The sequence below is a fragment of the Callithrix jacchus genome, chromosome 10 (genome assembly GCF_049354715.1).
Source record: "Callithrix jacchus isolate 240 chromosome 10, calJac240_pri, whole genome shotgun sequence".
Taxonomy (NCBI): domain Eukaryota; kingdom Metazoa; phylum Chordata; class Mammalia; order Primates; family Cebidae; genus Callithrix; species Callithrix jacchus.
Genome location: NC_133511.1, coordinates 83,893,330 through 83,913,008, shown reverse-complemented (window position 1 = coordinate 83,913,008; position 19,679 = coordinate 83,893,330). Strand labels below are relative to the sequence as shown.

The window sequence follows — 19,679 nt, the reverse complement described above, 5'->3', positions numbered from 1 at the left end:
AAGTACTCATGGGTAGTTTTACAGGGGAAAGAGGCTAGAGAACCACATTGGATCTAGACCTTGGAAGATCTTAAATATCAGACAAAGAAATTTGAACTTGGGCAATGTGGAGCAAAGTAATTCACTTGTACTTTAGGAAGACCATTTTGACAGAGTGGAGGAGAGATTAGAGGGGAGAGGAGCACATGGAAGCTGTTGTAGAATCCCAGGCTAGAGCTAAGGCCAGAATTAAGACTCAGACCATTTCTCTGACACCCTCAGTGTTGTGGAGGCTAAGCAAGATATTTAGTTCCACCTTTTCTATGTGCCTGTGGTTTTCTTGCTGGAGGAACACTGGTTTCAGTGACAGTTTATTTCATGTAGCCCATAACTTTTAATATTCTGAGGTGATGTTCAGCCTTCTGATCTCAAGACTGATCTACCCATGCATTCCTACCCATTTAGCTATACTCAACACAAGATCTTTCTGCACATAGCACTAGTGGCTTATATAGAGCTGAGCAACTGTGGAACCAGCTGAACTATGAAATAGCCTCATGTAGGGGAGTCTTTCTGAAGAGAGGCCTGATATTTAAAATCGCAACAATGAAAATTATCTTGATATGGATTCCATATAAAGATGTTTTCCAGAGGCCCCATGATACAAAAAGAGTGGAGATATCAAGGGAGGTGGAAGTAGTAATATTAGTTGAATCACTTCTAGGTACTAGGAGGTGGGGGTTGGGTTTTTTGGCATATTTCATCTCATTTAATCTTCACTATCATGTCAGGCAAATATGACTACACCCATTTTATAATGAAGGAACAAAGGTTCAAAAAGTATAGGCTTTATGCCTAAGGTCAGACAGCTTATATATGTCAGACCTTGGACCAGGCTCTTAATGTCCATGAGCCTCAATTTTCTCATCTATTTTAAAAAGTCATAATAAAACCTACCTTTAGGGCTATTTTGTGGATCAAATAAGCTTTTGTATAGATTATAAAGAGTAAATTGTTTCCTGGCATCCAGGAACAGGCCTGGTACTATCAGCTACTGGGCCTTGGTATTGCTCTGACTGGCCTGGCACTCAGGTAGGTCTTGATGTTCTCCTGTTGAACATACACTGCTTCACAAAACATTAATATCAGACAGTGTCGCTCTGTGACCATGATGGATCAAGACAAAAATAAGACCACTCTGTAATCATGTCTGAACATAGACAAAACACGAACATTGTCCAAGCCATAAAACACCAAATATCCTACTCTTCTAATAAAGTCCTTTCTAATATGTTCCAGGCTGGAGTGCAACATGATCTTGGCTCACGGCAACTTCCATCTCCCAGAGATGCTCGATAGTTCCCTGTAGTGTGTGTTCTCCTTCACAGCAATAGGCAGTAAACCCAATCTGTTCAATTATACACGTGTTCCTGGTAGTCTTGGGCTAGCAGGGCATTAACAGTTAATACCCTTGGAAACCGTTCAGTGCTGGACAAATGTTAGTGGATGTTTTAAATCAGTTATCTACTGCCACAGTAATGCTACATAACAAATCACATATAACCTTACAGTTTAAAACAAGAAACAGTTATTTGTTCATGTGTCTGTGGCTCATCTGAGTGGTTCTTCTGGTCTTGGCAGGGCTTGCTCACATGCCTGGGTGTTGGCTGATCTTTGAGTAGGACAACTGGGAGTGTCTCAGCTCTGTTCCACATATCTCATCATTCAACAGGGTAGCCTGGGCAGGTAGTTTCTCATGGCAGTGGCAGAGGGCAAAAATGAGCAGAAACACACAAATGATTCTTCAAATCTTTACTTGTTTCACATTTGCTAATATCTAGTTACCCAAGCAAGTCACATGGCTGAGTCCAAAATCAAAGGATGATGGACTGGTAAACTGCCTTTAAATGAGAAGACGGTTCATGGCAAAGGATGTGGATCTGAGGAGGAGTAAGAATTGGGGAAATTCATTCAATCTGTCTATGATAGTGTTTTTATGTTTTACTATCTTCTATGCATGTTTCCTTTTTGTCCCCAGGTACTCCTCACATTTTCCCCAACTCTGTAGTGTTTTTCTGGAAAAAGTTGGAAGCATTCCCTGACCCTTTTCTAGGCATAGTCTTACTCCAGAATGTATCTATATGCAAATATTTGTTTTTAGAATTTTTGTCTACTTGAAAAAAAATCCTAAAAGATGGACAAGGAGACCAAAGAAGATGATGGCTTTGAAGAAATGTCTACCGAATAGTAGGCCAGATACAGAAACTCAGAGCTTGAAAGGATTTCAATAATTAGCTTTGAGAGGCAGTCACTACCTAGTCTGTACTTATGTGCTTCCCATAATGGATAGCTTACCACCATGCAAGGTAGACCACTCCATTTTAGCTGTGTTAAAAAGGTTCTTCTGCATATTAGACCACACTCTATGTTAATAACACTGTTTTGCCATCTGGAACCCTGCAGAACAAGTTTTCTGTGTGACTGTCTTTCCATTTATGAAGACTCATATGTACCTCCCCCTACTGTGTCCCTACAAATCTTTTTTTTCCAGATTTAACATGTATTGTTTCTTCAGCAGCTCATTATATGACAATTCTCCATGTTTTAATCTTCTGGTTACTTCGATCTTATTATTCCTTAAAATCAGTATCTTAAAATGTGAAAGAGAGTCCAGAACTGACCACAATGCTCCCAATGTGATGTGACCAGCACAGAAGTCACTAGGACCAGTTCATTTTTGCAGGCAAAAATGTCATGCAGCCCAGGATCCTATTTTTTGAGAGGCTATGTCACACTGCTGACTCAAATTGCAAGTATAGATCTTTTTTCACAAGAAATGCTGTTTAGTCATTTCTCGCTAATTCTGCATCTCTACAACTTATTTTTTGAAACTCAGTGTCGGAATTCACATTTTATATTATAGACTGTGTGTTTCTACTTGTTCATCTCTTTGAGTCCAGAGCAGCTCATCCAAGGTACCGGCTGTCTCTCCCAGCATTATAAATTCTGTGTGTTTAATAAGCAAACCTTCAGTCTTTATGAGATTTATTGATCAGAATTTTAGATAGGCCAAATTGAGGGCCATATCCCTTGGTATACCACCAGATGCCTCCCTCTAGGTTAGAGCTTCATGTAGGAGGAGGTGCCCAACCCTGAAGGTATCAGAATTTTCAGGGGTTTTCTGTTTTAGTCTCTGGCTTATATTCCAGTCAGTTTCATTATTTATTTTCTATATTGTTCTATATTTAGCCAGTGAGAACCCTTTCAAGTTTGCTTCTGTGTCATTTGTCATGCCCCCATCATTCTTTGGGCACTTTGTTTGCTCTCTGATGCAAGATGCTACAAGTTCGTCTTGTACTTTGCCTGCCTCAGTCCTAGAATCAGCGATTTCTCCAATGAGAATTTTTTAGTGGAGAATGATTTTTAGAAATAAAAATCAGCTGGGTGCTGTGGCTCATGCCTGTAATCCCAACACTTTGGGAGGCTGGGAGGTGAGAGGATCGCTTGAGCCCAGAGGTTTGAGACCAGCCTGGGCAACATTATAAGACCCCATCTCTACAAAAAATCAATTGGTCAATCTCTGGTCAGGTTTGGGTGTGCTTATAGCATTGGAGATTGCTGCTTCCAGGCTTTCTCAGTGGACAAAGCTGAGAAAACGCATGAGAGAAAACGTGAAAAACGTGAATTTCATAAGTGAAGGAGAAATAAAATCCTTTACAGACAAGCAAGTGCTGAGAGATTTCATTGCCACCAGACCAGCCTTACAAGAGCTCCTGAATGAAACACTAAACATGGAAAGGAACAACAGTACCAGCCATTGCAAAAACGTACCAAATGATAAAAACCAACAATGCAATGAAGAAATAGCATCAGCTAACAGGCAAAACAACCAGCCAGTAACAAAATAGCAGGATCAAATTCACACATAACAATATTAATGTTAAATGTAAACAACCTAAATGCCCCAATCAAAAGACACTGACTGGCAAACTGGAGACCCAACAGTGTGCTGTATCCAGGAGACCCATCTCATGTGCAAAGACACATATAGACTCAGAATAAAGGGATGGAAGAAGATTTCCAAGCAAATAGAGAGGAAAAAAAAAAAAGCAGGGGTTGCAATCCTAGTCTCTGATAAAATGGATTTTAAACCAACAAAGATCAAAAGAGACAAAGAAGGGCATTACATGCTGGTAAAAGGATCAATGCAACAAGAAGAGCTAACTATCCTAAATGTATATGGACCCAATATAGGAGCACCCAGATACATAAAGCAAGTTCTTAACAACCTACAAAGAGACTTAGACTCCCGCACAATAATAGTGGGAGACTTTAACACTCCGCTGCCAATATTAGACAGATCAACGAGAAAGAAAATCAACAAGGATATTCAGGACTTGAACACAGATCTGGACCAAGTGGATCTAATAGACGTGTACAGAACTCTCCACCCCAAATCCACAGAATATACATTTTTCTCAGTACCACATCACACCTACTCTGAAAATGACCACATAATTGGAAGTAAATCACTCCTCAGCAAATGCAAAAGAACGGAAATCATAACAAATAGTCTCTCAGGTGACAGTGCAATCAAATTAGAACTCAGGATTAAGAAACTAACTCAAAACTGCACAACTGCATGGAAACTGAACAACTTGCTCCTGAATGATGACTGGATAAACAGTGAAATGAAGGCAGAAATAAAGATGTTCTTCGAAACCAATGAGAATGAAGACACAATGTACCAGAATATCTGGGACACATTTAAAGCAGTCTCTAGAGGAAAATATATAGCACTAAATGCTCACATGAGAAGTGAGCAAAGATCTAAAATAGACACCCTATTGTGAAAATTGAAAGAGCTAGAGGAGCAAGATCAAAAAAACTCAAAAGCTGGCAGAATACAAGAAATAACTAAGATCAGAGCAGAACTGAAAGATGTAGAGACACAAAAAACCCTTCAAAAAATCAATAAATACAGGAGCTGGTTTTTTGAAAAGATCCGTAAAATAGACCACTAGCCAGACTAATAAGAAAAGAGAGAAGAATTGAATAGATGCAGTAAAAAATGATAAAGGGGATATCACCACCAATTCCGCAGAAATACAAATGACCATCAGAGATTACTACAAACAAATGTATGCACATAAATCAGTAAATCTGGAAGAAACGGATAAATTCCTGGACATTTGTACCCTCCCAAGACTAAACTAGGAAGAAGTTGAAATCCTAAATAGACCAATAACAAGGGCTGAAGTTGAGGCAGCAATTAATGGCCTAAACCAACCAAAAAAAGTCTGGGTCTAGATGGGTTCACAGCCAAATTCTACCAGACATACAAAGAGGAGCTGGTACCATTCCTTCTGAAACTATTCCAAACAATACAAAAAGAGGGAATCCTTCCTAACTAATTTTATGAGACAAACATCATAAAGTGTTGATAGGTTTTGATACCAAATCTGGCAGAGAAACAACTAAAAAAGAAAACTTCAGGCCAATATCTATGATGAACATCAATGCAAAAATCTTCAATAAAATGCTGGCAAATTGAATGCAATAGCACATCCAAAAGCTTATCTATCATGATCAAGTAGGCTTTATCCCAGAGATGCAAGGCCAGTTCAACATATGCAAATCTATAAATGTAATCCACCACATAAACAGAACCAAAGACAAAAACCACGATTATCTCAATAGATGCAGAGAAGGCCTTCAACAAAATTCAGCAGCCCTTTATGCTAAAACCCCTCAATAGACTAGATATCAATGAAACGTATTTCAAAATAATAAAAGCTATTTATGACAGACCCACAGCCAATATCATACTGAATGGACAAAAACTGGAAGCATTCCCTTTGAAAACTGGCACTAGACAAGGATGCCCTCTCTCACCACTCCTACTCAATATGGTACTGGAAGTTCTAGCCAGAGCAATCAGGCAAGAAAAAGAAATAAAGGTTATTCAATCAGGAAAAGAGGAAGACAAATCGTCTCTATTTGCAGACAACATGATTGTATATTTAGAAGACCCCATTGTCTCAGCCCCAAATCTCCTTAAGCTGATAAGCAACTTCAGCAAAGTCTCAGGATGCAAAATCAACCCACAGAAATCACAAGCATTCCTATACATCAATAACAGACAGAGGGCCAAATTATGTGTGAACTCCCATTCACAATTGTTACAAAAAGAATAAAATACCTAGGAATACAACTAACAAAGGATGTAAAGGACCTCTTCAAGGAGAACTACAAAACACTTCTCAAGGAAATAAGGGAGGACACAAACAGATGGAAAAACATTCCATGCTCATAGTTAGGAAGGATAAACATCATGAAAATGGCCATACTGCCCAAAGTAATGTATAGATTCAATGCTATCTCCATCAAGCTACCATTGACCTTCTTCACAAAACTGGAAAAAGACACTTTAAACTTCATATGGAACCAAAAGAGAGCCCACATAGCCAAGACAATCCTAAGCAAAAAGAACAATGCTGGAGGCATCACACTACCTGACTTCAAACTATACTACAAGGCTACAGTAATCAAAACAGCATGGTACTGGTACCAAAACAGAGTATAGACCAATGGAACAGAACACAACAGAGGCTTTGGAAGCAACACCACACATCTACAAGCATCTGATCCTTGACAAACCTGACAAAAACAGGCAATGGGGAAAGGAATCCTTGTTTAATAAATGGTGTTGGGAAAACTGGCTAGCCATGGGCAGAAAGCTGAAACTGGACCCCTTCCTTACACCTTACACTTAAATTAACTCCAAGTGGATTAAAGACTTAAACATAAGACCTAACACCATAAAAAAACCCTAGAAGAAAACTTAGGCAGTACCATTCAGGGCATAGGCATAGGCAAGAACTTCATGACTGAAACACCAAAAGCAATGGCAATGAAAGCCAAAATAGACAAATAGGATCTAATTAAACTTAAGAGCTTCTGCACAACAAAAGAACCAACCATTAGAGTGAACCGGCAACCAACAAAATGGGAAAACATTTTTTGCAATCTATCCATCTGACAAAGGGCTAATATCCAGAATCTATAAAGAACTAAAGCAGATTTACAAGAAAAAAACAAACCCATTCAAAACTGGGGGAAGGATATGAACAGACATTTTTCAAAAGAAGACATTTATGAAACCAATGAACATATGAAAAAATGCTCATCATAAGTGGTCATTAGAGAAATGCAAATCAAAACCACATTGAGATACCATCTCACGCCAGTTAGAATGGCGATCATTAAAAAATCTGGAGACAACAGATGCTGGAGAGGATGTGGAGAAATAGAAACACTTTTACACTATTAGTGGGAGTATAAATTAGTTCAACCACTGTGGAATACAGTGTGGCAATTCCTCAAGGACCTAGAAATAGAGATTCCATTTGACCCAGCAATTACATTACTGGGTATATACCCAAAGGACTATAAGTCGTTCTATTATAAAGACACGTGCACACACATGTTCATTGCAGCAGTGTTTACAATAGCAAAGACCTGGAACCAACCCAAATGCCCATCAATGATAGACTGGACAAGGAAAATGTGGCACATATACACCATGGAATATTATGCAGCCATAAAAAATAATGAGTTTGTGTCCTTTGTAGGGACATGGATGAATCTGGAAACCATAATTCTCAGCAAACTGACACAAGAACAGAAAACCAAATACCCCATGTTCTCACTCATAGGCGGGAGCTGAACAATGAGAACACATGGACACAGGGAGGGAAACATCACACACAGGGGTATGTTGGGGGGCAGGGGCCGGGGAGGGACAGTGGGGGGTGGGGAAGTTGGGGAGGGATAACACTGGGAGAAATGGCTGATGTAGGTGACAGGGGGATGGAGACAGCAAACCACCATGGCATGTGTGTACCTATGCAACAATCCTGCAAGATCTGCACCTGTACCCCAAAAATTAAAGTACAATTTTAAAAAGACAGTGAAAAATTTAAAAAAACCATGTGAAGCCCTATGTTTCTCTATTGTTTATTTCTATTTCTCTATTTTAAAAACAATGAGTTACACCAGTGTCTTTAGTTATGATGCAACACTAAGGAGTTCCTTCTGTATCTCGCTCTTTCAGTTGTAATTCACTTCCCTGACAATAAGAAACTTGGCTCCCATTATCTTCAGTACATTTACTTATTTGCTCAGATTCCCTGTATGAAACCAATCCATTGCACCACAGTCCTGCTGACTACCTTTCTTGCACAGGTTGATTTCCCACTAAGCCCTAGCTGTCCAGCCAGGCTCTGAACCTCCACTGGACCCCTGCTGCCCCTTCTTAGCCACTTTTCTCATGAAGGCTGTAATGCTTGGCCACTTTCCTCACTTAGGCTTAAGAAGGAAGCTATCCTTGTGTGTGTGTGTGTGTGTGTGTATTTTTTTTTGGTTGAAATGTAACTTACAGTAAAAACACAAATCTTAAATGTTTAACTCGTTGACCTTTTGTATTTGTATACACCCATGTAATCATCCAAATTAGGCACTTCAGTAAGCCTCCCAGATATACCCATCCCAAAATTACCACTATTCTAAACTTTCACCACAGATTAATTTTGCTTAACTTTTTCTTTTGAAATGATTTCAAACTCATGGGAGAGTTGCAATAGAAAGGATTCCCCAAATCCCTTCACACAGACACAGAATGTATTAACATTTTGCCACATGTGTCTTCTTTCTCTTTTTAAAAAATTTAACATTGATAGAATACTCTGATCTAATCTACAGAGTGTAGTATATTTTTCCACTTGTCTGAATGATATCTTTTGTGGTAATTTTTCACTTTGATCTAGGATCCAGTTCAGGATCATACATTGCATTTAGTTGTCATGTCCCTTTGACTCCTTTATTCTAGAATAGCTTTTCTTTATCTCTTATGACATTGACTTTTTTAAGAGTACAGGAAAGTTGTTTTGTATGATGTCCCTCAATTGGTTTTATCTGATTTTTCCTAGTGATTAGATTTCATGTAGGCACTTTTGGCAGGATTACTAAATAAGTGATGTTGTGTCTGTCTTTAATGCATCATATGAGGAGGCACCTGATGTCAGTTTCGCGCATTATTAGTCGTGCATCACTGCATCACTTGTGTAAGGTGGTGCTTGCCTTCTTTCTCTGCTATGAGGCTACCATTTATCCTTTGTAATTGAGAAGTAGTCTGTGAAGAGATACTTTGAGACTATGTAAATATCCTTTTCCTCTTCATACTTGCCCAGTAGTTTTAATGGGCATTGATGATTCTTGTCTGAATTAATGATTGCAAAATTATTTTTAGCCCAATTATTCTTTTTACATTTATTATTTTTGGTATCCTACCATAAGAAAGAGCTTTCCCTGCTTCCCTATTTATTACTCAGTATATACTCATGGATTTTTATTTTATTCAATGGGTTATAATCTGTCGTTATTCATTTTGGAGCTCAAGTTCTCCCTGATGTAGCTAGCAGGAACTGTTTCAAGCTGGCTAGTTTCCTTTTGACATGTCTCCATTATTCTTTTATCACTTCCTTACTTCCTGGTACAAATACATGTTCCAGACTCAAATTGTTCTTTCCTCATCCCAATCCTAGAATCAGCCTTTTCTCCAAGGAGCTCTGATCCCTCTCAGTTGAATAGTATTTCAAAGCCAAGGTCTGTACAGCAAGTGAACTTATTGCTACTGGAGTGTCAGTGCTGCTAGGCAATTTCATGTTGGTTTAACTCAACGTGTGTGTGTGTGTGTGTGTGTGTGTAAAATTGTGAGTTTGTGAATTTATACCGATACCTCTAATTCTAATCTGATATCCACAGGGTTTCTCTCTGCCTTCTCTCATTCTATATTTGTATTTCCTTCAACTATAGTGAGCATTCTGGCTCCCAGCAACATTAATATATTTCCTTATTTGCGTGGTCCCACGATATATACAAAATACTTTCAGAATTGATACACGCATGCAGTCTACTTTTGAGTTTCATGTAAATAGAGCCATATAATATTTACTTTTCTATGCCTCTCTTCATTTGTTCAATATTATTCTTAAAGATTTATTTATGTGGCGAATATCCATTTTTTCCCTATTGCTGTAAAGTAGCAGTCCCCAACTTTTTTTTTTGTTTGAGGTGGAGTCTAGCTGTCACCCAGGCTGGAGTGCAGTGGCACAATCTCAGCTCACTGCAACCTCCACCTCCCAGGTTCAAGCAATTCTCCTGCCTCAGCCTCTGGAGTATATGGGATTACAGGCACCTGCCAAGGTGCTCAGCTAATTTTTGTATTGTTAGTAAAGATGGGGTTTCACCATATTGGCCAGGCTGGTCTTGAACCCCTGATCTAGTGATCCACCCGCCTTGACCTACCAAAGTGCTAGGATTACCGGCATGAGCCACTGCGCCTGGCCTATTCTCCAACCTTTTTGCCACCAGGAGCTGGTTTCACAGAAAACAATTTTTTCATGGATGGGGAGGGCCGGTGGAGATGGGATGGTTTCAGGATGAAACTGTTTCACCTCAGATCATCAGGCATTAGAGTCTCATAAGGATCGTGCAGCCTAGATCCTTCCCACGCACAGTTCACAATAGGGTTTGTGTTCATATGAGAATCTAATGCCACCACTGATCTGACAGGAGGCGGAGCTCAGATGGTAATGTGAGCAATGGGAAGCAGCTGTAAATACAGATGAAACTTTGCTGGTTTGTCTGCTGCTCACTTCCTGCTGGGTGGCCTGGTTCCTAAGGGCCATGGACTATTACCAGTCTGCAGCCTGGAGGTTGGGGACCTCTGCTGTAAAGTATTCTGAATGAACTATACTCTCTTATCTATTATACTGCTGATGAATATTTGTGTTCTTATTTTCATTTTGAATAAAACTGCTGTGAACATTCTTTTGGTAGAAGTAAGCAATATTTATTTTAGGTACTTGGGTCTCCATATATATGTTTAGCTTTAGTAGATACTGCCAGACAGTTTTTCCATGCAGTTGTTGAATTTACACTCTGTCAGCAATGTAAGAGAGTTCCAGTTATTTTACATCCTCATTAGTATTTGGTGTTGGCAGTCTTTTTAATTTTAACCTATCATGGCTACTAGGGAAAGCGTTAAAGTTTTTTGAGAAGTGTGCCATAGGATGTTTGCCTGGTCTGAATCCATTAATTGCCTTTTAGTTTGATTGTCCAACTCCCATGGTTTCATTTTGTTCTCAGTACTAGTACTGAGTAATTTAAGTAACTTAGTGGCATGCCTTTACTGAAATCCACATGTATTTTTGTATGAGGCTTTTTTAGTCAGGAAGGACCAGAGATATTTGCAGATTACTGTTGTGAGGACTGTATTGTACTTTAGCTTAAGTAAGGAAAACAGGTGAAGCAAATGCCTTTTAAGAGAACATCATTCTCAGCAAACTGACATAAGAACAGAAAATCAAATACCGCATGTTCTCACTCATAGGCGGATGATGAACAATGAGAACACATGGACACAGGGAGGGGAGCACTACACACTGGGGTCTATTGGGGGGAATAGGGGAGGGACAGCGGGGAGGGAAGTTGGGGAGAGATAGCATGGGGAGAAATGCCAGATATAGGCGAAGGGGAGGAAGGCAGCAAATCACACTGCCACATGTGTACCTATGCAACTATCTTGCATGTTCTTCACATGTACCCCAAAACCTAAAATGCAATTAAAAAAAAAAAGAGAACAATGGGAAAGTCATTTAGAACCCAAGGCAGCTCAAAAGGCTAAACCTTCTTGAGCCCTCAGCAGTAGGATCTGTTGCTTCTTCCTTTAGAACTCTCACATCCTGGTGACTTAGCTTCACTTTACTGTTCCTGCTGCTCTGACTCCTCTGCTTATACCTCCTCCTCATATTAACTTTCCTTGTGTCTATTTCTTCCAGCTACTGCCCCAGCTACCAACTAGAGGAGTCACTCCCGACAACTATTTCAAGGTAGAATTTTCACTAAGCCATTTCACAGGCTGTGGTCAATCTATGCATTAATCCACATTGAGACAAGTGTCCATCCATAGTCCAATTAGGTATGGCCCCAGTAAGCAGAACCATGTGGTATCAACATGGCTATTTATGACAAAGACATTCCCTTAGAAGGGCACTATGGGAAAAGCAAGCAGTCTGAGTGCCTGGCTAGTTTAATTGTATATATTATAGTCTAATTACTGCGTATATTATGTTCTAATTCAGTAGACATTTCTCAAGCCCTCTCCTTATCTGTCAGTAAACTCTTGGAAAAGAAAATGAACTGTTTATACTGAATAACTTTTTTTGTTGTTTTTAAACAGAGTCTTGCTCTGTCACCCAGGCTGTAGTGCAGTGGTATGATCTCAGCTCACTGCAACCTCCACCTCCCAGGTCAAATGATCTTCCCACCTCAGTCTCCCAACTAGCTTGGCCTACAGGTACACTCCGCCGTGCCCGCCTAATTTTTTTGTAGAGACAGTTTCACCATGCTGCCCAGGCTGGTCTTGAGCTCTTAAGCTCAAGCTATACACTTGCCTCTGCCTCCCCAAGTGTTGGGATTACAGGTGTGAGCCACTGTACCCAGCCTGAAGAACTCTTCATGGTGAACCTATCCCTGTGGACTGGTTGCTAACAGGCCATGGACTATTACCAGTCTGCAGGGTGGGGGTTGAGGACCCCTGCTATAATGTATTCTGAATGAATTATACTGTATCCATTATTCTGATGATGAATATTTGTGTTATTTCATATTTTTTATGAATAAAACTGCTATGAACATTCTTGTACATGCCTTTTTGTAGGAGTGGCATATATGAATTCTATAATGCCACATTATACCACATTATTGCCACTTTCCTAATGCTTATAGTCTCCTTTTATATGTTCTCAAATAATATATAAGTCCTAAAATATATCTGTGGAACAGGGTCAAGCCCAAAGTGAATTTTATTCTGTAGACAGCAGAGGTTCGGATGTGTGAGGTATACTTGGTTGTTTTAATTCTATTTTACAGATGAGGGAACTGAGGGCCAGAGAGGCAATGAGATTTGCCCAAAGTCACATGGCTAGGAAATGGGGGACAGAGGCGGGGGGGGCGTCAGGATTTAAATCCAGGTTTTCTGGTTCCATATCCAGAACTCTGTCCATTACCCCACACTGACATGCCCCATACTCATGTCCAGACTATTAAAAGCACAAAGGAAATTTGATAATAGCAAACTATAGCCAAGCCAAGTGGTGAGAATTGAGAGGTGGCAGATCTCCTAAAGGCTGAGGTGACCTGGGGGACTGCCTCAAGATTTTGAACTAGCCCATGTAGAGTTGGTTGGATTTAGAATGGTATAGAGAAGGGAGAATGATGCAAATGAAGATACAAAAGTGGGGAAACAAGAGATTTTCCAGAGACAGAAAAGAGACTCGTGTTTCTGGGTTAGAGGGTTATGTAGGAAAGGAGTGGTAAAATGTGTGGTAAAAAGTAATGAGACTTTGATAGATGTGACAACTTTAATTAAAAAAAAATCAGATCATAGCCATGCACGTACAGTGGGTCATGCCTGTTATCCCAGAGCTTTGGGAGGCCAAGGTAGGAGGATCACTGAGTCCAGGAGTTCAAGCAGTCTGGACAACATGATGAGATCCTGTCCCTACAAGAAGTAAAAGAAGAAAAAAATTGGCCAGGCTTAGTGGTGTGTACCTGTAGTCCTAGCTACTCAGGAAGCTAAGGCAGAAGGGTTGCTTGAGCCCAGGAATTCAAGGTTATAATGAGCTAGGTTTATACCCCTGCACTCTAGCCTGAGTGGTAGAGCGAGATCTGTCTCTTAAAACAAAAACAAAACCAGATCACATCATGATATTATGGTGAGCAGAAAACTTGAAGTCATTGGTTGTTAAGATTCCAGGCTGAGATGAAAAGGCCTTAACTAAGATGATAGTGGCTGGAAAGAAGTCAGATTTGAGAACCGCAGAGAAGGCAGGATTAACAGGATCTGGAGACAGTCTAAATATAAGGGGAGGAGAGAGATATGCAAAAGAGATCTGTCACTTGAGAGTTTGAGCCTTTGTGACTGGGACACTCTGGTACCAGTATCAGAAGAAGAGGAGGCAGTGTATGTAGTGGGTTAGCTTACAGGCTTTGGACCAAAGCAGACCTGGGACCAGTGACTTAACTCCTCTGAGAGGGTTTGCTGGCTGCTGTGTAGGGAGACAGATTCCCACTTCTCAGAGTGGCTGTGAGGGTGGGAGGTATTGCAGGTAAAGTGAAATTCTATAATGTGACATGCTTGGCATCCAGGCACTTAACCAAACGTTAGCTCTCCTCCTCCTCACCCCAACTTCTCTGGAAGATAGCAGAACCTAGTTCAAGCCTCATTTTTTTTCATAGGCATACATACAATATGCTCTTTTTTAAAAATAATAATAATTAAATAAAAAGGAACTGGCCTTACAGAAAGAATAGGTTCTTCCACCATGTACTCTGAAGTAGAGGACAGATGGAGCCTCTGGGTCTCCAGATCCCCTACCTTTTTTTTTTTTTTTTTTTTTGCATCCTTTAATATCTAAGCTTTAATCAAACATTCAAGGAGCCTGGCTCCTTGCTACTTGGGAGGCTGAGGCTCCAGGATCACTGGAGCCCAGGCGTTGGAGCCAGCCTGGGCAACATAGCAAGAACTCCATCTCTTTAAAAAATCATATATATATTAATATAATATATATTATATAAATAATATAAAGTATAATATATCATAATATATAGTAATATTATACACATATATTTGAAATAAAATACAAATTCAAGCCCACAGAGAGAGTTAAAGATATCTTTGTAAGGCTAGGTGCTTCTGGAAGCAAGCAACTCTACTTGTCAACCTCTCTGGTGTCACCATGGCCTCCCCCTTGGGACTATTTCTGAGCTTAAGGGTGGAACTCCGGTGGCTCACTGGATTGCAGTTTGCCTGTAAAACATGCCCAGCTTCCAAGCACTGCGTTTCTAATAGTTTGGAAATTCTGGCACTGGGCTTGCCAGATGTAAGGGAATTGGATGGCTGGTTTATTTCCAGCTTATATGAGAAAAGGAAGGGTTTATACCATTTCGAGGAAAAAAGCTTGAACCTGAAGGATCACAGAATCCTGCATCTCCCCTGCCTGTGAGACACTGGGCAAGTTACCTTGCTTCTCTGAACCCCAGCAGCTTCATTTTTAAAATGGTTGTAACAAAAGAATCTCTTAGGTTTTGTGTAAGTCTATGTGAGATAATATAGGTAAAGTAGTTAGCCAGGTGCCTGGCCTATAAGTATTCTATAGGAGCCAGTCAGCTGTTTTTACAAACAGATACAGCTGTACTGCTAAGAACAAAAGGACTCACATCCAACAGTTAGCAAACATTTTCACATTCATCTAGTTTTTGCTTATTTATTAAATTATTCATTTGTTTAACTCATTAATGCATTCAGCATGTATTTACTGAGCATATTATCAGTCAGCTCCTGCCCTGGTCCAGCTGTGTTTTCTAAGACCCACCCCCAGGAGAGTTTTAACTGGCCTTGCAAGAACTGATGAAGTCTAGTCTGGTGGGTTGGACTTGAGATCTTATTCTACTGGCAGTGGGGGTTCAAAATGTGTTTTTACAGCTCTAACTTCATAGACTGAGGTCCCTGAACAGAACAGACCTCTCTCATGTCTGGGAAGCACTACGACATAGTAGCTTTCCACAGCCACCTTTGCTTCTCACCCCTTACCCTTGGGAAGTTGTGTCCCCCTTCTCCAGAAAGTCTCAGTCAGCAAGTTGGAACCTGCTTTTTCTGCAGTGGGATGTAGTTTCCTAGAACTGACCTCTGTCATAGTCTTCTGTGCTTTGCTGTGCTGGAGTAGCCAGAACAACCCTATTCTGTTTTCAATGCTCCCAGCATCTCCATGCTATATCCTTCTAATGCTGTCTCCTTCTTGCCCACATTGTGCATGTCAGGGTCTGTCTCCAATTGGAATGGATTGTCCATACTGCTGCTCATACTTGCTTGTACTGCCACCCCCTCACCCCCATCCCTGCACTTAGATTGTGTGGCAGAACCACTACTGAGCAGGCACTCTTCTAGATGTCTGAGAGAGGATCTAAAACATGCATAGTCTGTGAACAGACATCATATGTGTGATAAGGACCATGATACATAGTGCTATGGGAATAGCCAGTCTCGGGCAGCTGACTCTGCCTAAAGAAGTCAGGGAAGGCTTTACCAGGAGGTGATGTTTGAGTCTTCTTTTTTTTTTTGAGACGGAGGCTTGCTCTGTTGCCCAGGCTGAAATGCAGTGGTGTGATTTCGGCTCACTGCAACCTCCACCTCCTGGGTTCAAGGGATTCTCCTGGCTTAGCCTCCTGGGCAGTTGGGATCACAGGCACCCGCCACCACGCCCTGCCAATTTTCTTTTTGTATTTTAAGTAGAGACAGGGTTTCACCATGTTGGCCAGGCTGGTCTTCCAACTCCTGACCTCAAGTGATCCACCTGCCTCAGCTTCCCAAAGTGCTAGGATGACAGGCATGAGCCACCACACCTGGCCAAGCAGTATTAAAACATTTACCTTGGTAGACAGCGGGAGAAAGTGTATTTCAGGCAAGAAGCATAGCATGCATAAAGAACTGAAATTCCATGATGTTCTTAGAGAAAAAGGAATGTTATGTGACTAGAACAAAAGGATTATGGTATTTGCTCATGAGTAGCAGAGGGAGGAAATAAGGCCAGAGAGGTGAACAGGGACCTACTCATGAGGGCCTCGTAGGATGTTTTAGGCTTTACCCTACCAATGCTGGGATCCTGTGAAGGTTTTATACAGGGGCATGACATGGTCAGATTTGTGCATGAGGAAGGTGGGATGCATGGTTGTAAGGGGTAGATTGTATCATTTGTCCTCTAGCAATTCTGTAAGACAGGTAGGGAAGACACTGTTATTTACTTTTTACACCTGAGAACACTGAGGTCCAAGAGGTTAAATCAAATACTTTGCCCTTTAGGTCTCAGAGCCAGAAAAGGGAAGACCTGGGACTCACCTGGCTTCCTGGCCCTGAACCTTTTTCTCCTGGGTGCATTGCCATTGTTAAGAGAGTCTTCCAGAAAGCTGCCTGCAGCTGGGCATTGGGTAGATGCTGGCAGGAACATTATGAAGCAAATGGTCATTTATAGAATTTCACTGAGGAAGTATAACACTGGGATTTTGCAGCCTTTTCGTGTTCAGTCCCTTGACCTCTTGATCTCTTGTGCGAGTGCAGAGAGAGCAAGAAGCAGTGGGGATCTTTGAGCTTCAAGCTCTACATTGGTTCGACAAAATCTATTCATCACTGTCTCACTCATTAATGTGCTATCTGATACTGACGTTTGTCAGTGACTTGTTTCTGGAAGCCCATGGTCCTCGAGGCTGGCCAGCTCTACGGTCCACAGCCCCAGGGTGAACCCCAGCAGTCAGAAGCAGGCCTTTTCTCCTTCTGCATTTTGTAAAATAAAATAATTTTAAAACAATAACAAAGGTAATATGATGTGGCAGTAAAGAACACTAGCTTGGCGATCAGGCAGACCTGGGTTTTAGTTCTGCTGCTGCCACTTGTCTAGCTGTGAAGGTTATTTAATATGTATGCGTCTCAGTCTCCTTATGTCTTAAATAAGCAAAGTGAAACTTACCTGAAAAGACTGTTGTGATGACTGAAATGTCAGAATGTTTATAAAGTACCTTGGCATGACACCTGGCATGAATGAATCGTCGATATATGCTGGCTTTAATTCCTGCAGTTACTGCTGCCATAGCCACCACTACTACTGCCACCACAGTTAAAGAGTATTTGGAAAATAGAGAATAGTAGAAAAAATATCTTACAATCTTACCACCATGATACAGCTACCCTTATAATTTAAATTTCCTTCAAATCCTTTTCCCTCACCACTTCTAAACATTCCTGATTTTATAGTATATATATTTTATACCCAAGTGGGCTTCTTTTTCTTTGTGGTGGTAACTGCATTACACTTATTTTTTCTAACTTTTAAGATATTTTTTTTATGATTATAAAAATTATGTATAAAATTCAGAGTATAGAAAAAAAAAGAAAAATCATACTCATTGTTAATATTTTGATGTTATCTCCTTCCAGTCATTCTTATTCATGCTTTATTATAGTTTGAGATCATAGTATGTATACAATATTTATGTAATTTTTTATATTATGAATATTTTCCTGTTATTATAAGCATCATTTTCCAAGGCTGCATAAGTCCATCAGATGGCTCTACCATAATTTACATAAGCATTCCCTGATTGTCAGACATCTGAGCTTTTTCTAGTTCTTCAGTCTAAATAGCTTCCTGTAGTGGACCTAGGGAACCAGCCTCATTACAGCCAGGAAGCATATAATGAACTTGTGCTGTATATATGGTCCTGAGTGAGGCATAGTGAGAGCCCTCAGGTCAATCAGACACAGAGCCAGCCTTAAAGGAGCTCAGAGACTAAACAACCTGGAAATACTTACTGGCAAATAAACACTGTCAAGGAGTCCACTTAAGTGTGGGTAACCCTTTTCCCTGTGGAAGCTGGGATCTGGGAAGCACAGCTTCTACACAGGAAAAAGCCTGGGAAGCCTTGCTGCTCCTTCTCACCTGTGAATATGCAGGTTGGCTTCTAATGCTCAAATGCCTTTTGAGCTACGCTTGTCAGGGGCCTGAGCTAAGAACCATTGAATATTAGCTAAGAACCATTGAGTATTACTTCCAAGTGGTTTTCACTAGGAAAGAGTGAAAAGTACCACCAAAGGAACTTGTGGGAGAATTAAGAGAATCAGAGTGGCTCTAGTTATAGTTTTTTATTTTATTTTTTAATTGACATAAAATTGTATATGTTTACTGTATATAACATGATGTTTGGAAAGATACATGGATTGTGGAATGGCTAAACTGGCTAATTAACATATTCCATCTCATAGTTGTCATTTTTGTGGTGAGGAAACAAAATCTCCTTTTAGCGTTTTTCAAGAATTTAATATATTGACTATATTCATATATAATAACATGGAGGAACCTGGGAGATATTATGTTAAGTAAAATAAGTCAGGCATAGAAAGACAAATAACACATGATCTCGTTCAATAAGGAATCACTCATGTGGATTTAAAAAGTTGATTTCATCGAAGTAGAGGATAGAATCGTGGCTCTAGTCTTAGTTTTGTCACAGACCTGCCCTGGGACCTGAGGTAAGTTACTTCTCCCTTCCAGGCTTCTGTCTTCTCCTCATAATGTAGGTGATCTCCAGGGCCCTTCCAGCATTAATATTCCAGAGTACTTGAAACGTACCTCTTGTCAGGAGCTAAAGTACATATCCTGATAAAGGTCATAGGATAATTCTCTAAAGTCCAGAGCTGCTCTTAATTAGTCCTGGGGAACCATTTATGCTTTTGTATTCCCAGTCCTTCCTTCTTCTAGCAGTTGGGACATGGAGACTGAAGGGCAAGAAATATCTCTCACTGGTTGGAAACCCTGGATTTAGAACGTAAAAAATTATCTTTTATGCATTAGGTTTTTTTTTATGTACTTTGTTCTTTCATTCATTCCCTCTTTTAGCAGATGTTAACTGAGTCCCAGGCCTATTCCAATCCATCTGTGCAATACAGAGGTGAAAGGAGACTCAACCAAGTTCTCAAAATAGATGTAGTCTCCTAAAGAGACAGGAAACAACGATAAGAGGCAACA

General features: G+C 40.3%; 1 protein-coding gene across 13 annotated transcripts in view; it reads left to right on the top strand.

Moving 5' to 3' along the window:
- The window catches only part of SERGEF (secretion regulating guanine nucleotide exchange factor), a 259,650-nt gene that overhangs the window by 144,355 nt on the left and 95,616 nt on the right, over positions 1-19,679 (top strand). For 6 of the 13 annotated variants that reach the window (XM_035265938.3, XM_035265942.3, XM_035265943.3 and 3 more), the window contains exon 10: positions 11,883-11,933. The exons of 6 other annotated variants lie outside the window; for them this stretch is intronic. In XM_035265938.3, coding sequence (XP_035121829.1) covers positions 11,883-11,933 — 51 coding nt within the window. Of the gene's footprint in view, positions 1-11,882; positions 11,934-12,283; positions 12,401-19,679 lie in introns of all 13 variants that reach the window. One more of the 13 variants, XR_008475187.2, reaches the window with a different exon arrangement.